The following is a 21504-nucleotide window of genomic DNA, read 5'->3' on the forward strand; positions in this document are numbered from 1 at the left end:
AAATGGAAGAGTGGGTGATTTGAGGAGCTAATATTGAGGAGCTAATATCGTAGCAAATTCTTTTCTGCTGGTAGAGGACGTGCGATTTCAGTCTGCGCTTACTGTAAGTGTTCCTGCTCACACACTTACAGCATACCACACACGTATACATTCATTTGAGCGAGTTAAAGCCTCCCATGGGAGTGCTCTGTGGCAAAACGTGTTACGGAACAGAGAAAAGTAATTTATGGATAAGATATTTGTTTGGCTGGCTTATTTCAGAATCCATTAAGATTAATTAAGTGTTGCTAAATGTGGTACTGGGGAGTTTGGATTTCGCAGATGCATTCTCATCATTAGCTCACACTTTATTCTGCCTGCTTAACAGCTTTTAATAGCCTGAGTGAAGCCAGACTAGAGGCTTTTAATGGCTAGAAAAACAGGAAGTACGACTACTGGACAACTGTAGGGTGATTTAGTGATGGTGAATGACTATCGAAGTCACTGTATAAAGCGTGGCGTGTGAATGTAAATCTAAACCCTGCACACATTAGTATAGCATGTACCTGCCCGTGCTTGTTAATCAAAGGCAGGGAGTGGGTGAGATACAAAGGAGGCAATTAGGCACTCTGTCATCAAATATTTGGTTTGCTTGGCAGGGAGGGCTGCATTAAAGAGTGAAGGAAACACAGCCAAGTATGCTCAGTCTACTTTATATCCACCATTATTTCAAATAGACTTTTCACAAGCAATTAGCTCCAATCAGGGATTAATTGAGCTAACACAGAAGGAGAAAGACAGTTTTGGAATTGTTCTACTTAAGCATTTTGTCCTAAGTCCAATTACAACATTGTTTGATTGATTGCCTGTCTGTTCAGTATGACTGTTTTTTTTTTTTTTTTCATTTTGTAGTTTCAGTCTTCCTATCGTGATAGTGACTTACTTGCACCTGAGCGTAGCTGAAAGAAAAGTAACGAGGTACTTCCAGCTAAACTAAGCTCAAATATACAACACAAATAAGTCAAAATGTGATTGCACAATAAATCTGAGCCAGTATTGACAAGTGGGGATGTTTAGTGTGTCACAGTTTGAATAGCTAGCACTGCTTTCTAAAGTCACTCAGGCAACGTGTTCCTGAAAGGATGCAGTGGCCTGATCACCTCTGATATAACCAGATTTCAGAATGGGAAAGAAATGCGGCAATAAATTAAAAAGCTTTGATTAGGTTATGAATTTTTACTAGACAAATTCTTACTAAAATCAAGTTAAATAAAACTTGCTCTTAATAATGTTCTGTTCACCATTGCAGATAAACACTGACATCATTGATAAACTAAGTGTAATAAAAAAAAGACAGAATTAATTAAATAAAACAATCTTTGAGTCTTGACAGAAGCTGGTTTTCTGAAGCAATCCTAACGCAGACTGAAATAGAACTGAATTTGGTGTTCGTACATTCAGGACATTTAGATTATTTTTTCTTTTCTTTTTTCCTATGTGCCATTTGCAGTGTGTATGAACCAGTTTGAGAGATTGGTGAGTTGCCAGTTGGCTGCATTAAACAGTTAACAATAGACTTTAAAGTGGCACTTTCAGTTTAAATGAAAGCCCAGTTCTAGAAGAAAAAGTGAACATCCCATTTCACGTGCCACTTATGAAATTATGTCAGCTGATTGAACATTTTTCCCACTTCAACATACATCTGCATGAAGACTGTGACTGACTAGTTGTGCTACAAAAGAACCAAATAAGTACGTGTTCGGGTCAAGTTTCGTATATACTTTGGTTTCAATTTAAGCATACTAAAACAAGTCTTATCCACTTTATGGGGGGAAATATAATAATAATAATGTTCTGTACCAATATGGAAATGTTGTCCCATGTACATGTACATCCACACAAGTTTCTCCACGGGGAGAGCAAACTATGTAAAACCTGTAAAATGGTAGCCCATCCTAAAAAATACTGGCATTTCACTTGTTTATTGTGGCTCACATCACCAAAAAACAAGCTTCATTGTCTGACTCGAATATTAGTTAATCAAGTTCAAGTGCAATGTTTCTCTATAAAGCATGATTGCAGCTTCTTCTTCATTGCTCCAGATCAAAAAGGAGTCAAAATGACAGTTGATTTCAAGTGCCAAAGAACAGATTTCATATGCAAAACATTTACACCCCACCCTAATCTACAAGAATATATTTAACTGAATCACAAAATGTTTTATAGATCCATCTATGGTTTTGATCCTCAGCATTAAAACCATAGAATTCACCTCAACCAGGAGCTTTATTACATGTATTTAATTCAATCTGGCAGCTCACATCCAAAAACATTATATTATTAAGTCTATTAAGTTTTCAGATAGCAGCATACTAGCTCCAATATAAACCTGTCATGGTATACGACTGCAAAGAGGAGTTACAGTCTCCATACACTGTAGCTATTATCTTGATTGTCTGGATAAGCATCCTCTGAGAACAATGATGATTTTGCAAATCATCAGAGGGAACTCCTGCACTGCAGCTTCCTGGAACCGAACGACTGGTGTCCAGCAGTATAAATATTTTGTTTAATTTGTATAGAATTACCGTTAGGTGTAATTTGCTAAATCTCAGGAGCACATGCACTCCTCTCTATTAGTCCGCATGCTGTAGATAGATTGCCAAGAAACAAATGGATATTTCATTTTTGCTTCAGTGACGAGTCCTTTATTTACCAATCGTTACACTGTAATCTGCTTAAGTGCAACCAAAACCCTGAAACCTTATCTGCAGCTCTGATTTGATATTCAGTGTATAGGATTCTGATGGTCTATCACAGCATGCAAGAGATAAACTCCTGAAGAGCATGTTTCTTAGCAGTCTTAAAATGAGGCGAGCGAGCCGGATTTAAGTCTGGACGCTGCCGCTTTCAAAAACTTTCGACTGCACGGTGTGGATTTACTCCATTACATATTCCGGGAGAGTTGTTTACAGCGGCTCCAGCAGTGAGAGTGAGTCAAAGAGACAGAAAAATGACTGTCACCCTTTTGTCATTGGCATTTTTTTTGCAATATCCAGATCATAGCCACAGCCTCGGGCAAGGCTAAAAGAACGCTACTGACCATAAATTGCTTCATCTGTTGGCTCCGGCCGTGTCTGTCGTCTCGGAGGCAACGGATGCAGGTCGGCAATATAAACCAACAGCCCGGCTGTTTGAGGGGGTTTCATGACCCCCTTGTGATAACTGCCTCCCCCATCCAATATCCATCATAAAAACGATGAGGTGTATATTTGTATCTATTTTATATGCATTTCCGCACAGCCTGACAGAAAGCTGTCAGATGTGAGGCTGGAATGGTTTTCCACTGCCATCCATGAACCAGAAAATCCTGGTTGGATTCAGAGCTGTCTGGCTTTTCTGATGTGTAAGAGTGTTGGAGACAGGCTGAGCAGGTTTAAGCAGATTAATTAGGGTGTAGCGAAGACTGTGGAGAAATCTCTCTTCCATAGATGCTATATCCACTGACACAGCTTTGCATACCGACAAGTCCCTAAAGTGCGCACGTTGCCACCAGCTCTCACTTGCTCTCTAACAGACACGCACAAATATACTGCAGGAGACACACGGCAGGAGGGCTAAAAGTCTGCCACGGCCACGACTCATCCAATAATGGTACCCCCCACTTCCATGAACGTGTTTATGCTCGCCATTTCCCTCTCACTCTGTTTTTGCTTAGAACACATTTCCCCTTGTTAGCGCACTAGCAAGGAAAATGCTATTCTATTAGGGATTATTTTCACTTCCTGTCTCTTGATCAGAACACAGCGTTCAAGTAAATACGGCTGCTGATGAAGTGGACCGGCAAAAAAACAAAACAAAAAAAAAACATCCAATATGAGAAAGAAACCACTGACCCTGGCATTAGCGGCTGTGAAAGTGGTGCAGCTTAAAATGCAGAACTGACGCACAACACCGGCAGTGATGAAAGCTGGTTCTTTGTGCATAATTCTCCGTGTTGCTCACGAGCTACGCTAAGTGAAGAGGAACTCATCCGAAACTCAAACCAGAACTTGTTATCCCTGCCACACTTTCTGCAACCACCCCATTATCTTCCATCTTGTCTCGCCGTGCTGATTGATATTAAAGAAAAGACAAGGGTAGAAAATAGAAACACCCCCCCTCCCTGATCCCTCATCACCATCATCATTTTCATCATTACATGAAATATGACCGAGAGCAGAATCCCACAATGCCGTGCAAATGTCGACGTGAGTTAGCATCAAGAAGACACAAGAGATATGCATGCATCATCTGGCCAGGAGAACATCACTTGTGGGGAAACAGCCAGAGGCCCTAAGGAGAAGAAGAGGAGTGGAGGGGGGGGGGGGTGAAGGGGGAAGAGTGAAAAAGAATAATAGAGAGCGTAGAAGAGAAGGTAATTGAGAGAAAAGTGAAAAGAGAGTGAAGTAAAATATCAGGGACAGAAAAAAAAGAGGATGAAATGAGTTGGATATTCACCGTGGCACATTCAGGGAAATAATACAGAGACGCAATCAGAGAAAATGGAGGCATAATATCCCAGCGCTGCATAATCTCCACAGATTCAAGCATAATGCATAATCTCCACAGGTTCAACAATACACCATGTGCCCTAATTCTGAGCCAATTACAAAGTCTGTGGTGTTTGGCTTGCGTTATATGGGTAGGGATTTTATTGGGAGGGCCTTGAGTGCGGGGGTGAGTTTAGGATTTTGCGAAAGGGATGGGGGTGATCTTCGTCGAGGGTGCCGACAGCTGGGGTCCCCGTGCACACGGCATCTATCCCCTTTGCCTCCCCTGTACTCTAATGCCCTTCACTGACCAGATTAAAGCCCAAATGACAAACGCACAAAGGCTGGAAACATCTGTTCTGGAACACACTGTCCGTCCCTCCCCACGCTGAGCTCTGTTGGTCACTCCTCAGCTCCAGTCCCCATGCGGACAACATCTGCAGCAATGGACAAGTGCACATTAACCACTGGAGCATGAGCCCAAGCTAACCCATAAACCATGGAAGCAGCAACCTTTACACAGGAACACAGTTGCTGTACAAAACAGCTTTCTGCATTGTCCGTTCATTACGATAAAAATGTCTTTGTGATGCACAAGAGTTTGCTCTTAGCATTAGTGGATCATATTGAGAACGTGTTCCATGGAAACGCTGCTGCCGCGTGGAGCTGTGTGTGAATGTGTGGCAGACGCAACAATCACCCAAGACAAAACCAAAAAAACACAGGTCTTCAGGAAAGTCTTAAGTGATACAATATTTCACTTCAGCAAATAATGCAATTACACGGCACGCCATGTCCTCACTGTGAGCCGGTGTAAAGTGTCTTTAAGTATGAAGTTAAGCCATCCTAGAGTGTGGCGCTCATGACATGTTTCCAATCACTTTTAATTCATACGAGAGATTTTTACAGCCGCAGTGGAGGACTTAAAAGTCCTCACGGCACACATCAAATGGGGCATGGCAAAAGTGCGCACAAATCTATAAAGTACAAGTAACTGGATGAGTTCAGCAACCTAGTAATTAAATGGCTCTGTAAATTCTACAAAAAAAGAAAGTAAATATCTGTGGTTTATAGAAATGGAGGACAACAAAGGACATGATATGCTGGGGATGAGAAACTAATCAAGAGAGTGGGGTAGTAAGCATCCAGGGTATGTATTTATTGAGAAGAATAAGATGTCAGAAAGGAAGCAATATAATACAATAATACTAGCTATTCAGTGTAAAGTTTAAAGTTGACATTAGTAAGGCATCCAGCACATGTGGTCGGCAGCTTCAGAAACACCACCGACACCACTCTGCCCATGCACCACCAGCATGTCAGATAGGATAGAAAGCTTTTTTTTACCAGCCTTGTTGCAATTTCACCTTTTACAACAGTGAAGATTGAATTGACGCACAAAGGGGTGCAGCACTTTGTGGATGTGCCAATAGGAAAGGTAGGGTCAGGGCCTACAGAGTGCCCCACTCTTTCCTTTTTACAGCATTTATTTATGAAATAACCTAACTCAGGTAAAAAGAAAACAGGCGCTTGAGTGCGTTTGTTTGGGGGTCGCATACGGGGAAGATACGACATTCAGCGGATTTCATGAATTAATCATAGCTTCCGGATATTCCCATTCCTTTTTACTCACTGAGGTGTGTTCTGGGGAACTTTGATGTCAGTTTATTGCTGCCCTGGTCCACCTTTTGTGAATCAGAAGATGGGATGGAGGGAGTTGTTGATGAATCCTTGGTAGACTGATGCAGGTGAATGAATGGGTAAACAGAAGTCTTGGTTGTGACACTTAGCAGTTATAACAGCGCTTTGGCCTAGATTGGGTGGGATGTTGGGTAGGCCACATGAATAATGAACCAACTCCGGAGCCTCTCTGGCTGCTTGATGATGTTCTTCACTGTCAGCACCCCGGCCACAGCGGAGACCAGTGAAGGGAGTGGATAGGCATACTCATACCTACGCCACGCAAAGACAGACATTCAAATGCAACGACTAGCTTCCAGCTTAATATGCCAGACAGAATAAAAACAATACATTTTTAATACTGCTTGGGTGTTTCTTTTTTTATCAGCAAATCTGCCTGAAGATGCCCTCTCACCCTCATCAAGACTTTATGCAGAGATTGCACATCAATCACTGCGCAGCAACAATTATGAACCATTATCATTTTGCTGAGAGACACACGCCTGAGCTTTGTCACACTCAGATGAACACAGTCACACATGAGTAAAGACACTCGTACCCATACACGTACACAAATGTGGTGTAAGCATATGAGCATGCTAAGAGTAGTTCATTTTTTTTTCTGATTGCAGTCGCTTCTCCACATCCAACATCCAACACATCCGACTTTATACAATTATTATAAAACACAGGTAAATGTAGTTTCCTGATAAAGAAAAAAAAAAGAAGCTGCTAGGCCCAGCTGCAGCTTCCATAGATGACAGCAGCAATAAGTTACAGCTGTATTTGTAATAGCGTGAAGGCCCCATTCAAGGTCTGCTAATGGAGTAGCTTAAGCCAGCGCCAACTCATCTAAAAGGAGATGTAAAGCCATATTTCAAATTCAAATGTTGGAACACGACTGCATTAAATTATAGTCAATAATGTATTGTGTACGGCACCGCAATATACTACCTTGAAAAGTAGACAGCGGCATGTAATGAATCATTTCACGATCCATCACATTGAAAATGGATTTTGCTGTGTGGTCTTTGCCAAATCCAATCCAAACACGCGCGCTGAAAATAATTTTATCAAATGTCTCCGGACGCATAGCACGTGCGAATGCTTTTCACGCGTTCAGTATTGAATTGGTTATATTTGAAAGAAGTTTTGGACTTTTTACAGCACAGGCTTCCAGTGCAACTTAAGCATTGAACTCAAGGCTTCTTTGATAGTAAACATGTTTTTTTTCCCTCGTAGAAGTCTGTGGCTGGCAGCAATAGCCTTGCACACAGCTTTCCTGGAAGACTTTCAATAGGTCGGCAGGACACCTCCGCTAGATAGGAATATTTGGTTTATTTAGAACAGTTACCTCGGTCAAAGGCTGTGAAAAGTGTATGGGAGTAGCTTGATCCAATATGATTTTTACCACAGGTTCCTGTGCCTATCCAAACACAGTCACTTAAAGGATGGCACTGACCACCATTCACATCAAGTGTATACAGACACGATTTCCTCTGTTTCTAATTGCTGCCTTAGAATTGCAGTAGTTTATTATTATATTTCTGAATGATTTTGCCAAGCACTATGTAAAAAAAAAAAAAACAACAACTATTTTATAGTACTTTCCATGAAGCACAGACACACGATAGTTCTATTCATGCCTGTCCCTTCACAGTAATGACAAGGACGGCCCTGGACAAACCTGATGATGCATTTAATCATTGAAAATCCACGAAATTCAAGTCATCTACAGTATACTGTATCATTACTTTACAGAACACAAATATTTCAAATCATTATTTTCCTTGTATGACTGATTTTGAGTATATTTATTACAGGGACCTATCAGAAATGAGACTTACTTTAATTCATTTTAGATACTCAAGCCAATGTCACAATAAAACAATGTAAGAGTCTGACTACACTAAACAAATCCATTGTGGGGTATATTTATGATAAAGACAGCAACTCTGAAATTTTATCTTGAATCTCTGAGTGCATACAGCTGCCACAAAGCTACAAAACGATTCAACACAGTACATCGAGTTAGTGTGCTTCTTCACGCCAGGCATATGTTTCTTCCAACCAACTGTAAGAAAGTGCACCCGAGCTCTTAAAGGTGTTTGCATGGTCCAATTAACACCAGATGCTAGCCCTTAGCTAACTTACCGAACCTCATAACGCACAGACCTCCAAGGAGTGAGCATGGTCCAGTTAGCACCAGATGCTAGCCCCCTTATCTCACTGTCTTCAGCCAAAAAATATCCATAAATTAGTTCCACTTCAGAGCCCTGCCCACCTCTATATTTGTACTGTTATAAAACAAGACCACGTTTAATAGAGGGGAATAAATCTCCTATCTACTGTTTCACTGGCAGGATGAAACTATTGGTATTGTTTTATTAATGCCTTGCACTGACGCAAAGACCCACTAACAGATGATGAGACAGGAAGGATTATAATCAGATAGGCTGAAACAGTTAATTCAGATTCTACTGCTGCAGCATGGACCACAACTGAACATCAATCATCTGTACATTACAGAGTTAGTGCTATTATACTTACCTGAACTAAATACAGACTATATCACTCATACTGTAATTACTTTACCACAGGTCTCAGTCACAGACTTGTTTTGAACGCTCTTACTTGATAAATTTCAAATGGCATCAGGAGTTTGCTGTGCATATCTGATTTGTTGTATGCAAGTCTACAGGGATATAAGCAGCATTAGCCATAAAAAGTCCTACTCTGGACACATAAAGCTGCAGGGTGCTTGTTCTCCGTTGTCCAATCACAAGCAGTCAATGGCCGGTCTTCCCTGCTGCAGTGTCAAAAACAGAATCAGAGAAGGGCTCTAGTAGTACTGAGAACCCATAGAAACATTCATCATGATAGAAAAAAAAACATAAAGCTTAGAGTAATATTTGAGGTTTGTGTCTCAGCTTTGTTTTTGATTACCTTAACATGGCTGCTGTCAATTACACAATTACATTACATGTGCTATACTGCCACACAAGTAATTTGTAGCTGCATAGCAACAACGAGATTTCCACGCTACACACACACACACACACACACACACACACACACACACGTATATATATATATACACACACACACACAAACACACACACACATATATATATATATACACACACACACACGCACACACACACACACACACACACATATATATATATATATATATATATATATATATATATATATATATATATATATATATATATATATATATATATATATATATGATTGGGATCACACTTGCAGGGATGAGAAGCATTTCTTTTTTCAGTGTAATCACCCCCTAAGGCTTTTAAAGAATTATGCTTGTGTATCGCAGGTAAACTGACAGCTTTATACACGTTAGTTGTGTCCGTCCTTGAGAGATATGGCTGTTCTTTCTTGTGCGTATAATGTGTGCTTCAACTGAGAATTAAGATTGGAGATAAGATATTTCTTCGTGCACAGACCAGATATTACTGATTCAATCATGTTAACACCTGCAGGAATGGTACATCATAGTGTTTTCAGTGCCGTATCTCTAAAATTGTCGTGAACTGCCCTAGAGATGTGAAGATGACCGTTAATTGTAAACGGACTGCAATTATGTATCAGCAGGATGCACCCTGACCTAGACACATGCACAAAAACTGTTTGAACAACCCAAAAACACGAAGAACAGCACAAGGTGTTGACCTGGCCTCTAAATTCAATAGATCCCAAACTGGTCAAGTATCTGTGGGATGATCCACAGAGGCCCCTCCCCTTAAGCAATAGGATCCAAAGGCCCCACTAACAACATCCTGTTACCAGACACCACAGAACACTCTCAGAAACCCATTCTCTGATGAGTCACAACTGTGTTAGAGGCACAAGGGAGACCTACACAATATACGGAAGGTGGTCATAATGTTATGCCTGATCTGTGTATGCTGCTACCAAAAATATCTGTAACTTCATTTGGCTCCAAGATCAGCCCCAAAAATATCAACTGCTACCTGAATATGATAGACATAACAATTTCCCACAGAAAACTACTACAGATGATTCCTGTAAGAACCAGAGACTAGTTTCTATAAATTTGCAACATTGCAATTACAAAAGAGATATTTTCTCAACTCGCTCATGTTCCTACATTTTACCACTAAAAGCAAACTGTATAATTATGACCCATCCATGAGTTTGCATGAGTCCTTTACTGGAGCGCAGTGATTTGTGAAACATGACTTGCAGTCTCTAGGAAGCAGTGCTTGCAAACTGCCCTCTGTGAAGGACCCAGAATGGCACAACAGTTAACAGTCTCTCTTTTTTTCCCCGATGTATGAGCATCTTGGAGTGCACAGCATTTCAAAATGTGTGAGAACATTTTCACACTCACTTACAAATAGTATACTGAAAGAGCGGGGATGCCATAGTTCCATCTGTTTCATGCTTGTCCGGTCTGGTTTTGTGTAGTGCAATGAAAACAATAAAAATTGCTAATTATCAAGTGCGGAATACCAACATGAGTTTAGAGTGCTATAATTCATTTCAGGCCCTGAAGGTTTACGGAAAAGAGATCTAAATCGGACCTCTGCTTGTGCTGCTTCTGTCTTCTATCCTCACATTTTGCCATCTTGCTGCTGTATCCTCCCCAACGATGGACATTCCTAGGAGCCACTCAGCTCGGTAAACAACATAGCCTCTTGGCAGAATTAGATTTTTCCAGACATGTAATAGTCTTGTCTCGCAAAGTGCATCACATGGACGAAATCAGTTATCTAACATCTCCATGTTTGTGCTTTACAACTGCGGCACAGCACACGGGTAGTTCATCAGAAGCTATCTGATATGGAGTTCTGGGGTCAGATTGTTGTTGTGATACCAGAAATAAGGTAGTAGTCCATCATTACTATTATTAGGTGCCTAGTTAGTGGAATCAAACATGTTCTACGTCTCTTAGGGTTTGGTAGCTTTTCCATTGGAATGCATTCTCTGTTTCAGACAGTGACAAGTTGCTTAATTAATTGTGTGTTTTAGTCTTACCAACACCCAACCTTAGAGCCTGCCAGTCCTGTGTGTTTCCAGGCAGACTGTCAATGTTTTGTATGAGTAGGTCGCTTGGCCACATTGCACATTGCATCTGTTGCCAGTCCAGCAGCCCTTATGTGTACCTTTCTCCTGTTTGCCTTTCACTCGTTTAACTGGTAGCAGGTGCTTCGCAGTCTGAAAAATTATCTTTTTCACCACCACCACCACTTTCCTAATACTGTGTAGGTCTCCCTTGTGATTCCAAAAGAGTGTCTGAGGGTGTCCTGTGAGGTCTGGCAACAGGATGTCGCTAGTGGGGTTCATCTGGTTGTTCCTAAATCTTTACCGTATAAAACTAATGAATACTGTATGTGTGTAGGAGTTTAGTGCTTTAACAGATGTTACCCTAACATGCTAAACTAAGATTGTGATCACTGTAAGCATTCCATCTGTTGCATGTTATGATAGTATATGTGTTATGTGTGTGCGTGTGTGAATGTTGTTAGCCTTTAGCATTTTGGCCGGGTTTTAGATATATACTTTCTGCCAGCGCCGTTCCTTTTACATGCCCAACATACTGCATGCTCCTTAGATCTTGGCTCCGAATCCACAAATGTTCCTAAAATAATAATAATAATTAAAAAAAAAAAAAAATCACATAAATGTCCATTGTATATAATCTCTCATCAAAAATAATTACCAAAGTGCACTATCAACCCCAATCCAGGCACTAGATTTATGGAGTACTGTAGCTGCTTAGGTTGCCGGTTGTCTGTGAGTGTGAGGATTTAATTGATGATTGTCTGGCTGAGTGACTACACTTCTAATTCTCTCAGCACAGTAAAACAGAGGGGGACTCATCTTGCTCCTCAGTTTTGTGCTAATGAACACCCTTGCATCCGCCGCCCCTCCGCCCACACCTCCCTCCGACACATCGCTGTGCATGCCGCTGCGCGCCTTCTTAATAGTTTGCGGAAGCTGTTCTATTTCCATCAACAGCCACTCGCTCTGATGATCAATGATTAGTGCCAGTCCACTGGTGGCCTGGAGGTTGCGTCGTTGTTTGTTGCCCAGAAGTGGCGCTCAGCTGCGGCGCCCCGACTTAACCGACTGAAGATGTGACTGTACACATTGACAGCAGGTGACTGCTGATTACTAAAATTACATACTCGGGTGTGAAAATCAAGTGACGTCCTGAAACAGCATCGCGAACACGGCGAGTCTTGTTTGTCAAACAATAATACAAGACCTTCTAATAATAAGCAGACATGGCCTCATTTCTTGGTGAAATGGCTGATGTTATCATTCGTGTCAAATATGCACCCAACAAGACGGTTCAGGAAATAGAATTTCAACAAGGTCTTCTTTTCATTTGAGCTTTCTAGCGGATGCAGTGAATATTCACCCGTTGGCCACCGTATGAACGTTTGCTTCCCTTTTGGTTTTCTCGCTTCCAGTCACAGCAAAAACACATATGTAGGCTTCATCAATTAGTTTCAAGCTCAAATAAGCTTCGTGTGCAATGTAAAACACTTCCAGCCTTTAGAAAAATAAAATATCTACAGTATGCAAAACTGTTTAAAAAAAGATGAATTAAACATCCAGATGGAATAAAACTGTGTTAATACTGTCCCTACAGACGTCACAGATGTATTGAAGTAAGTCTGAAGAGAGATGATTAGGCACAAGAAGGGAACTCAAAAAGGCAACGCTTTAAAACAGTGACAAAGTGTCAGGGGTAATAAAGCAGCTGAATGAGGAAATAAATACATGGTGAGGGAAACAAATGAGTTCTTCACATCTAAGAAAGACGTCACTTAGGGTGTATGCGGCTTGTTGTTGTTTATTTTTTTTTGGGCTGTTTTCTGCCATCTTACCCACAGCCAGTTTACAAGATCAATACCAAAGCAAGACATTCAGTATGATTTTTCCAGGCTACTTTTTATTGATTCTTTGTCATGCGCTCTTCTGTGAAACGTGTGTGGAGAAATAAATGTGCAAAAAATACAGATTTTGGTAAGGAGCGCTAAATATATAAGACAATTGAACGTTATGAGGTATATTATTTGTTTCTGCCAAGCTGCCAGCTCTCTGCCGTCGCTGCATAATTTACATATTTTAAGCTTTGCTGCCATCTTAAACAGCTGAAGTGTTTCGGAATCGCTCTGAACGAATAATGCCTCTTCAAATTTCAGTCAGACTCAGGCCCACAAATGCGTGACAAACCACCAAAATTGGGCTTGTACAGCACAAATGCACCCGCGGGAGTCACTCCCCTTTGGTTAGCTACATTTTCTAAGCCACTGGTCGAGATACAACGCCACAGCCCATGAGAAAATATGAGGATGTGTGCGGCCTCCTAAAGAAGCGGACCGTTTTGAGCTATACTCACAGTCAGATCAACCCCACAGCACTTTCATCCTCCCAACTTGCCCCCACCCGGAGCATTGCATGACAACTTTGGCTGCAGCAGCACTGGCAGGAACCTGCAGCCCCTGGAGGAGGCATGTGATTATGCATCCCTGTAGCCATGATATTCTGAATTACACAAAGAAGACTAGAGGCAGCTTTGGATGTACTGTCTTTTATGTAAGAGAAGCTCCAGAAAAAATCAACCTATTGACACTGCCTCCAAAGAAAAATAGGTTAGAGGCTGTTATTTAAACTGGTAAATAAGATCAACATTGGAATAGCTTCCTTTGTGGGCAGAGTTTAAGGCAACATATCCAGCTTTCAAAGACAGACATTCCAAGCAACAACAAATGTTCTAGTTCAAAGTAGTTACATGCCAGCCACTTAAAATATAGTAAATGGTGGAAATAGGAGTTTTTATGTCCTGTGGTAGGTCTGCATGGTTCATGCCACTGCCAAGAAATTCAGAGGTATAAATGTGATGTGAACTCCACCGTGCAAAGATGAATTCCTTAAGATGTCCCCACACGCCAAAAGGAAATTATTCCCTATACATACGCAGCAAAATACAAAACAATGGCTCTGCATTCAGCGATGGCTTCAGGAAGGATTCAATACGCTGCAATAAATCATCGAAGACGTGCATGGCAACATTTCAGGGAACATTAAAGCTGCTCTGGGTTGAAGATTAAAGCAGAGCCCATATTTACTTCCTCATATTTAGATTTAGCTCCTTTACGTTTGGCACTTCATATTCATAACAATACAGTACATAGAGCACACCCCTCCACCAACAATAGAGGGGGGTGGGGGGGTATTTGGCAATAATAATTGAAGCTCCTGCATCGACAAAGAGTGTGACAATTAACTCCGAAAATGAATTCCGAATGCCTGTTTGAGCTACGGAGCACAAATGAGCTTTATTGTATTTAAGGAGAACCATAAAATCCCCGCAAAATCACTCTGACACAGTCATTGTGTTCATAAAGTCGCCCTCTATTCAGTCAAGGAAATCAGCGAAGCAGCCATTGCATTTGTCTCTTGACACTATAACGACAGTTTTGGGTCTCTGGTTTCTTTATGAGCGGGAGAGTAAGTCGCTATCTTCAGACACAACTCAAGATGTGCTGAGTTAATGCGATGTGTAGTGCAGTGTAACTTGTGGTTACGGTGAGACGGGGGATAAACTGTAAAACTGTAAGATAGCAGCCGGCCGCAAAACGAAACACCGCAGTGTCTCATTACATATGTTAAAACTAACGCTGACTCACTGACGCACATTCTTGATTTAGCAGAATTTGGATTTCCATGTCCTTTCACATGCCCGACATCGCCTTAAGCTTTCGTTTTTCCAGTACAGTTCATTGCTTTTTATTTGAAACGAAGCAGAGTAATCACCACCAGTAAGAAAACAGAGACAACACAGACACAAGTGTCTTGTGTGGAAAAGGCTATGAGACAAGAAAATGCCCAAGATGCCCCCCAGGTAATGTCTTGGCAGAGTGGCTATTCACGGACAAGGTTCATGGACCTTATTTCAGCTTTTCTTTTCTTTTCTTTTTATTTTGCCCCTTTCCATGGCCAGACAAATACAGATCACTGGTTTAAAAAAGCAGCTGAAGTCAAAACAGCGTCACCGAGAATGTAATTCCGCCCGAGAGAGTTCTCCCAACAAACTACACTGTCCAGTACATCACAGTCAAGCCATTATACTCACGTATTTTGCAGTAAAACAGATTAAAAAAGTGGTTTATATATTGTACATTTTCAACCAATTTGTATTATTGCAGTTCGCTTGGAATCCCCTTTCTGTGCGCATGATAACCAGAGCAGGGGGGACTGTGTGTGTGTGTGTGTCCCTGTGTGCATGTATGTCTGTGTGTGCGTCCGAGCGTGTGTGCATCTTGTTCATGGCAAGAAATCAGCTCAGTTTAGCACATAATGGAAATGTGAATAGCCCAGAGCGCCTCTCTCCCACACAGGGAGAAAACTGGCTGGGAGCTGGCTGCATCTTTCCAAATCCAAACAGTGAAAGGGAGTGAGCTAGGTTAAAATACTGCCCCCCCCCAACCATCTCTCTTTTTTTTTCTCTCCCTCCCTTGAGCGATTCACAGCTTTGCCCGTATATTACTCAAACAGGTCATCCAAACAGGTCTCACTAACAGTCTGAGAACATATTCACACACATATGTGCACACATGCAATGCACACAGCCAAGTACACACACACACACACACACCCTTGTAGGTTCAGTGGAAAGGTGACGTTGCACATATTATGACAGATGACATCTTATATGTGGATCCCCTAGCACAATAGCCCCGAAACGTTATGCTTAATTTAACATAAACTCTACCTTTTTCAGATGCAGCATTAACACATCGTCACATTTTCCTCTACCCCACAAAAGGTTACCAACCTCAATACATACTGCATAAGTATTTTTCCATTTTTTCTGTCACGCAGCACTGGGATTTCCTTGACCATGGCATTACCTTTATGCCTAGAGGGACACGAAGAAAAGTCAGACTTACATGCCACTTCTAGAGATGCGTTCCGGCTCACGGCCTCCCCCAGATAGTTTCGGGCAACGCACACGTAGCTGCCGTCGTCTGGCTTGCTCCGCCGTCCGTGGAGAATGCGCAGGAAGAAGAGGGACCCGCTGGGCAGCAGCATGCGTTGGGATCGAGGGTTGTCGCGGTCCGTCTCAACGCGCTCCCCATCCTTGTACCATTCCACCGTGGGGGTCGGACGGCCCTCTGCCTTACAGTTGAGAGTGGCTGGTTCCCCTTTGGACACAATGAGGTCAGAAGGGTGCTCCACGATGCGAGGAGGGGAGTCTTCCTGGCGAAGGCGAGACCCTAAAGGAAAAAGAGAGGGTAAAGGAAGTCTTCTTGAAGTAATAATTCTAATATTTACATACACATGAATAATGCATTTTCATTTGGATGAAGCAGCAAAGAGATTTAGTAACCAAGAGCAGCAGTAGAAGCTAAGACTGGACAACCTCTGGAAACATTACCTCAAAGTGAAAAGCAAAAACTGTAAAGTTGATCACATATCACTAACTAAAATTACATGGAAGGCATAGGAAAATAGGAAAGGGTTCTTTCACATTTCTACTGTGTTTTAAACCATCTGTCTCCACATGATTGGTAGAAAAAAAAACTGTAATTTCATTTCAGTCCTTGAAGGTAGATAAGAGTCAGGCTCTTGCTGACTGCAATAAACGCTGTGTTACTACATGGAGGCTCCCATGTTTACTTTCGCAGACAGGAGCTGAAGAGTCATTACATCTCATTAGCTTTTTCATTAACACGTTCCATCAAACCCTGACATCATCAAACATGTTGTCTCAGTCAGTGTGCTACAGTGACTGCTTTCGCTTTGTACTGTAATACCGAGGATATACAAAGTTTACAGTTCTCTATCCCCTTTAAAGGCGACATCCCTAGATCATAATATTTAGATTGTAACCCTCGCTTTGGAAAGCCAATCTTCGGCAAATGTCATGGGCCTAATCCTGACTACCGTGATAAGAATAACGCCATAATTTAAGTAACCGCAACCCAGTTAACAACGCTCACTGTGCTCATTCTTTCCGTTTTATTTGGCTCACATGAAGCTCGTCGCTCAGTTTAAGCTCATGAATTCCACCTCTAAATGTCACAGAAGAATGACCCAAATGTTGTGGCACCATGTTTGTTTACAGACATGACATTGTCACACCTCTCATCCGTTTCACGGTGTGTGAGCACATTGTAATATCTGTGTTTAAAAGGCTTCTTTTTATGTTGCGCACATGCAAACAAACCAAAAATATGTAGAATGATCCGCTAAACCGGGTCTAAAAAATAAGATATAAATAAATTAAAATTACATTACATGGTCTCTTGTTTTGTTTTGTTTTTTTGTTTTTTTGCATTTGATGGTGACAGATTGCAAAAGTAACTGTGATGACGGGCTGTTGCACGGCAACCGAAATAATGTCTCAAATGTCAGTAAAATTGATGTGACAGATAATAATATTAAGAGGCTTGTTTACAAAAAACATTCCATTAGCCGGCACCGACACGCCAACCCATGGTGATACATTGTGTTTTAAAAAATGCTTTCAAAACTCTATACATATGCCTCTTAAGTAATAACATTTGCATGGATCCATAATGACACAAACAAACGCTCAGTTTGTGAAATACTGACTTCTTCTAATTGGTTACCCCATTACCCCGTCTGCACTGTAGCTAACGGAGACTTGTGCTGTCAGACAGCAGAATTTAAATTAGATGATTTAAGTTGTGGGTGGCACATTGGCTCAGCGGTTGGTACTGTCATCTAACAGCAAGAGGGTCCTGTGGGGTCCTGTCAGTCTGTTGGCCCCGTGATCGACTGGCATCCCAGACAGGGAGCTTTGCCTGCTTTCTGCTCAGTGCATGCTCTATGCTCACCATGACCCTGAATTTAAATGAGCAGGGAGTTGAATCCTTGAATTAAACGCAGGCAGTTTAACAGCTGAATAACTGTGCACTGATAACAGCTAGGGTTAAACAGGGATTTAACTATAGAGCTATTCTTGGCATATTTGCATGCATTCAGAATACATTTGTGGCATAAATATGACTCGCCAAGGCCTGTCTGAAACCATTAGTCCTGCTAAGTTTTCTGCATAAGCCTGCCTGTTTATGGGGATCTGTCCATGGTGCTGAAGCGGAAACTCAAGGCCTTGCAGAAGGAAACCTGTCATTTAAGGGTTAATAAGCAGGAGGTATGCTGTTAAAAGTCAACTTAAAGTGACAACTTTCTACCACTAGAGTTCAGAGGAATTCAATTTGTCATTATAATTGAAAGAGTCATTTGACTGTCAAGCAAAGGGCACTTGCCATTCAGGGATTTTCTCTCATTTGAAAATCAAGTCTGAGATGTCAAGTCAGCCAGACCACGACAAATTGGAAATCAGCAAGACGCGAGTCGTCAAGATGGGCTCCTTGTCTGGGTATCAAACACTGCGCTTGCATTGCAAACTCATCATTGCGCTCACCAACAGATAATAGATCACCTACATTTTTGCCTCAGGCAGTCAGTCAGACAGGAGCAAACAGGGTTTACTAGTGCCACCTTCTCCCTGCTCTTTCCTTTCCGATGCTAGCAATGATACTGTAACATCAGTGGTTATTTTATGATGCTCTGCAGATGTGCAAAATCTGATACAAACCAGCGCAACAGTATTGCAATATTAACCATATCTTTGTTTTGCTGTAACAACAGTATTTTTGTTGAGACTGTTAGGCAACTCAGCCCAAACGTATGGAAAATGACAAACATGTCAGCAGCCCTCTCAACATAACCATCCTCCAAAGCGACCTTAGAGTTCAGCCCACATCATGTCAAAGAATGCTGACCACTATAAGCTTCATACAGTCGGGATAACTAGACTTTGCTCTGCTTCATTTAGACTGCACTGATATGCTGTACGGCATAAACTCAATGTGCAGGAAACACACATGCAACTTACGTCCTGTCTAGAGCTAACACATGAATACATTTACTCCACTGACACAGATTCATGATTTATGTGAAGCTGGGAGGGGGGGGAATGAGTACAAAACACTTGAAGATAAGGACTTCCTGTCTGGAAGTCTGAGACTCTTAGGTCTAACGTGCAGCGTTTATACATATGCATGTTATGTGTTGTAACCTGCAGTCATAAACAGCAGGAGCCAAACTGCCAGACTGTCAGAGTGAGCATCGTCTGGATGGCACATTAGACATTTCAGGTATAAGCTCAATTAAGTTATCACAGTAGCACATTAGGGCACAGAGTATCTGACCTGAGGTAAAGAGAATTACAGCAATCTACGAGCACAGTTTGAACAATTATAGGCGTGAAACGCTTTAAAACCAACAGAACAGGAGATTTGGGGAGTGTAATGGACTGAGAAATTATCAATTAAGATTTCTTTTCCTTTTAAAGAAGTCAGGAGAGGCTGTCAAAGAGTTCAGTCTAGTAAAAAAAAAAAAAAAAAAAAAATTCTTCAATTAGCTGCCCTTATGAATAAATCAGTAACTTCGTCTGCCTCAGCCATTAAATAGTTGGCCTGGAACAATATCTTACATCCGGACTAATAAATTAACCAGCTATGATACGGCGCGTACGAATTATGGAGAAAAAACATCACAGTAAATTGGTTCTCGGTATCTTCTTTTTGCACTTTAGCTGGCTAGACTGTGGGTCCAATACACTTCGGGTTGCATCCCGGTGTGGTGTTTACACCTTGACGCGGGGTAAAACAGAATTTAAAAGACGACGTTCAGAGACAGACGTATTCGTAAACTTACCGTCGGTTTGGGTGTACAGAAGTCCACAGAGAAATAAATACTGTAGAGGAGCCATTCTGGCATATTGGCCTCGTAAGCTATCGGCGCATGAATTCCTCCTCAGGCAAACAATCAATTAATTACTCAGTCAGTCCCGTTTTCACTTATGAGACTGTGTGACAATTGGCTATTTTTTTTTTTTAAAGTTAGTTAACCAAAACAACTAAGAAACAGTTACTGCAGCCGCGGTTATTTCAGTTAACAGTTATTTCATCCACATGCCCGTTCATCCTCTCTCCAAGAGCGCACCAGCAAAGCTGTTGGTCTGTCGACTCGCCGACACGTTGGCAGTTTCTGCAGTCGCCAACTGCAAACATCACCGACGCCCAAAGACGCACCGGTTATCGCCGGCCCCCCCGGTCACACCGCATTCCTCAGACTCTTCGCCGGGTCCGAAACGCATCCATCCTCGCGCGGGACAAGTTGAAGGATGAAAGGTGGAGACAGGATTCAGTCTGAGGTGAGTAGCTGCACGGCGCAGCGCAGCGCAGCTCAGCTCCTCCTCTCCACTCCGCTGCCCTGGGAGAAACTACCCTGTAAATTCAACATGCATAATAAAACTGCACACTAAAAGCCATCATAAGATTCGGGACAGGCAATAGATGATGGCAAAGCAATACCCCCTTTACTTCATTTGAACAGAAAGCAGACTGATACTGTAGTTATAGACACATAGGCGCATCTTCGTTTCTTTAGTCAGTTTTTCATTCAGTTTTACATCTCGGGCATATTTGCTAGATTATATGTGTATTTAAAATTGATTGAAATGCGCTTTATGTTTGTATACAAATAAGTCATTAAATATCTCTTTACTTGATTAATATGCAGCTTCATAACACTGTTCCATAAACGCAATGCAGACTGGCTGCCAGGTTTGTTTCTACTCCACTAGTAAATGCGACTAATCCAGCAGAAAGAAGGTTTACATCCTCAAGATAATGCTCTGGTATGCACCACTGCACCTGTAACTAGAGCCACTAAAGCCATTTTGTTTGTCCAACAAACAAACATTCCTCCATCTATCCCCTCTATGTTATCACCTCTGTGCTCTCCCTCCTATTCATCTTCATCCCTTCAATTCTCCGCCCTGCCCTGCCAAAAAACAAAAAAACAAAACAAAACAATGATCTGCTGTGTAATATCATTTAAACAAAGCCCTCCAGTTTTACTAGCTGGTATTTTATTTTTATGTCCATAGTTGAGAAAGCCATTACAAAGGTGTACGGCTGTTAAAAAAAAAAGACACTTCATTCCTGCCCACTGCCTGAGGTGCTTATCCAGCCTTGTCGTCAATACTGCTCAATATTGTCAATAGCATTATAAATGCAGTGCTTCACCGTGAGATGAGAACGAGATAGCCTGTATCAGGTGCTATTGATCCAGAGAGTGAAATTAAACCATTTTTGGCACAGTGTTCACGGCAGTAGATCGAATAATAATCGTGGGCAATGGCTAAATTGGGTCTGGGTGAAGGAGGTGTAAAGTGAACACTGTCGTCTAAATTGGA

The 21504-nt window shown here is 41.6% G+C and overlaps 1 protein-coding gene across 2 annotated transcripts in view; it reads right to left on the reverse strand.

The window, feature by feature from the left end:
* Positions 1–20594, reverse strand: part of LOC125021704 (roundabout homolog 2-like) — a 73274-nt gene extending 52680 nt beyond the window's left edge. The window contains exons 1-2 of one of the 2 annotated variants that reach the window (XM_047607851.1): positions 19959–20594; positions 16157–16483 (exon numbers count right to left, since the gene is read on the reverse strand). In XM_047607851.1, coding sequence (XP_047463807.1) covers positions 16157–16483; positions 19959–20013 — 382 coding nt within the window. In that variant the 5' untranslated portion in view covers positions 20014–20594. The remainder of the gene's footprint in view (positions 1–16156; positions 16484–19958) is intronic. The other variant, XM_047607852.1, reaches the window with a different exon arrangement.
* Positions 20595–21504: the final 910 nt, after the last annotated feature.

This window comes from Mugil cephalus, chromosome 15, assembly GCF_022458985.1.
Source record: "Mugil cephalus isolate CIBA_MC_2020 chromosome 15, CIBA_Mcephalus_1.1, whole genome shotgun sequence".
NCBI lineage: Eukaryota > Metazoa > Chordata > Actinopteri > Mugiliformes > Mugilidae > Mugil > Mugil cephalus.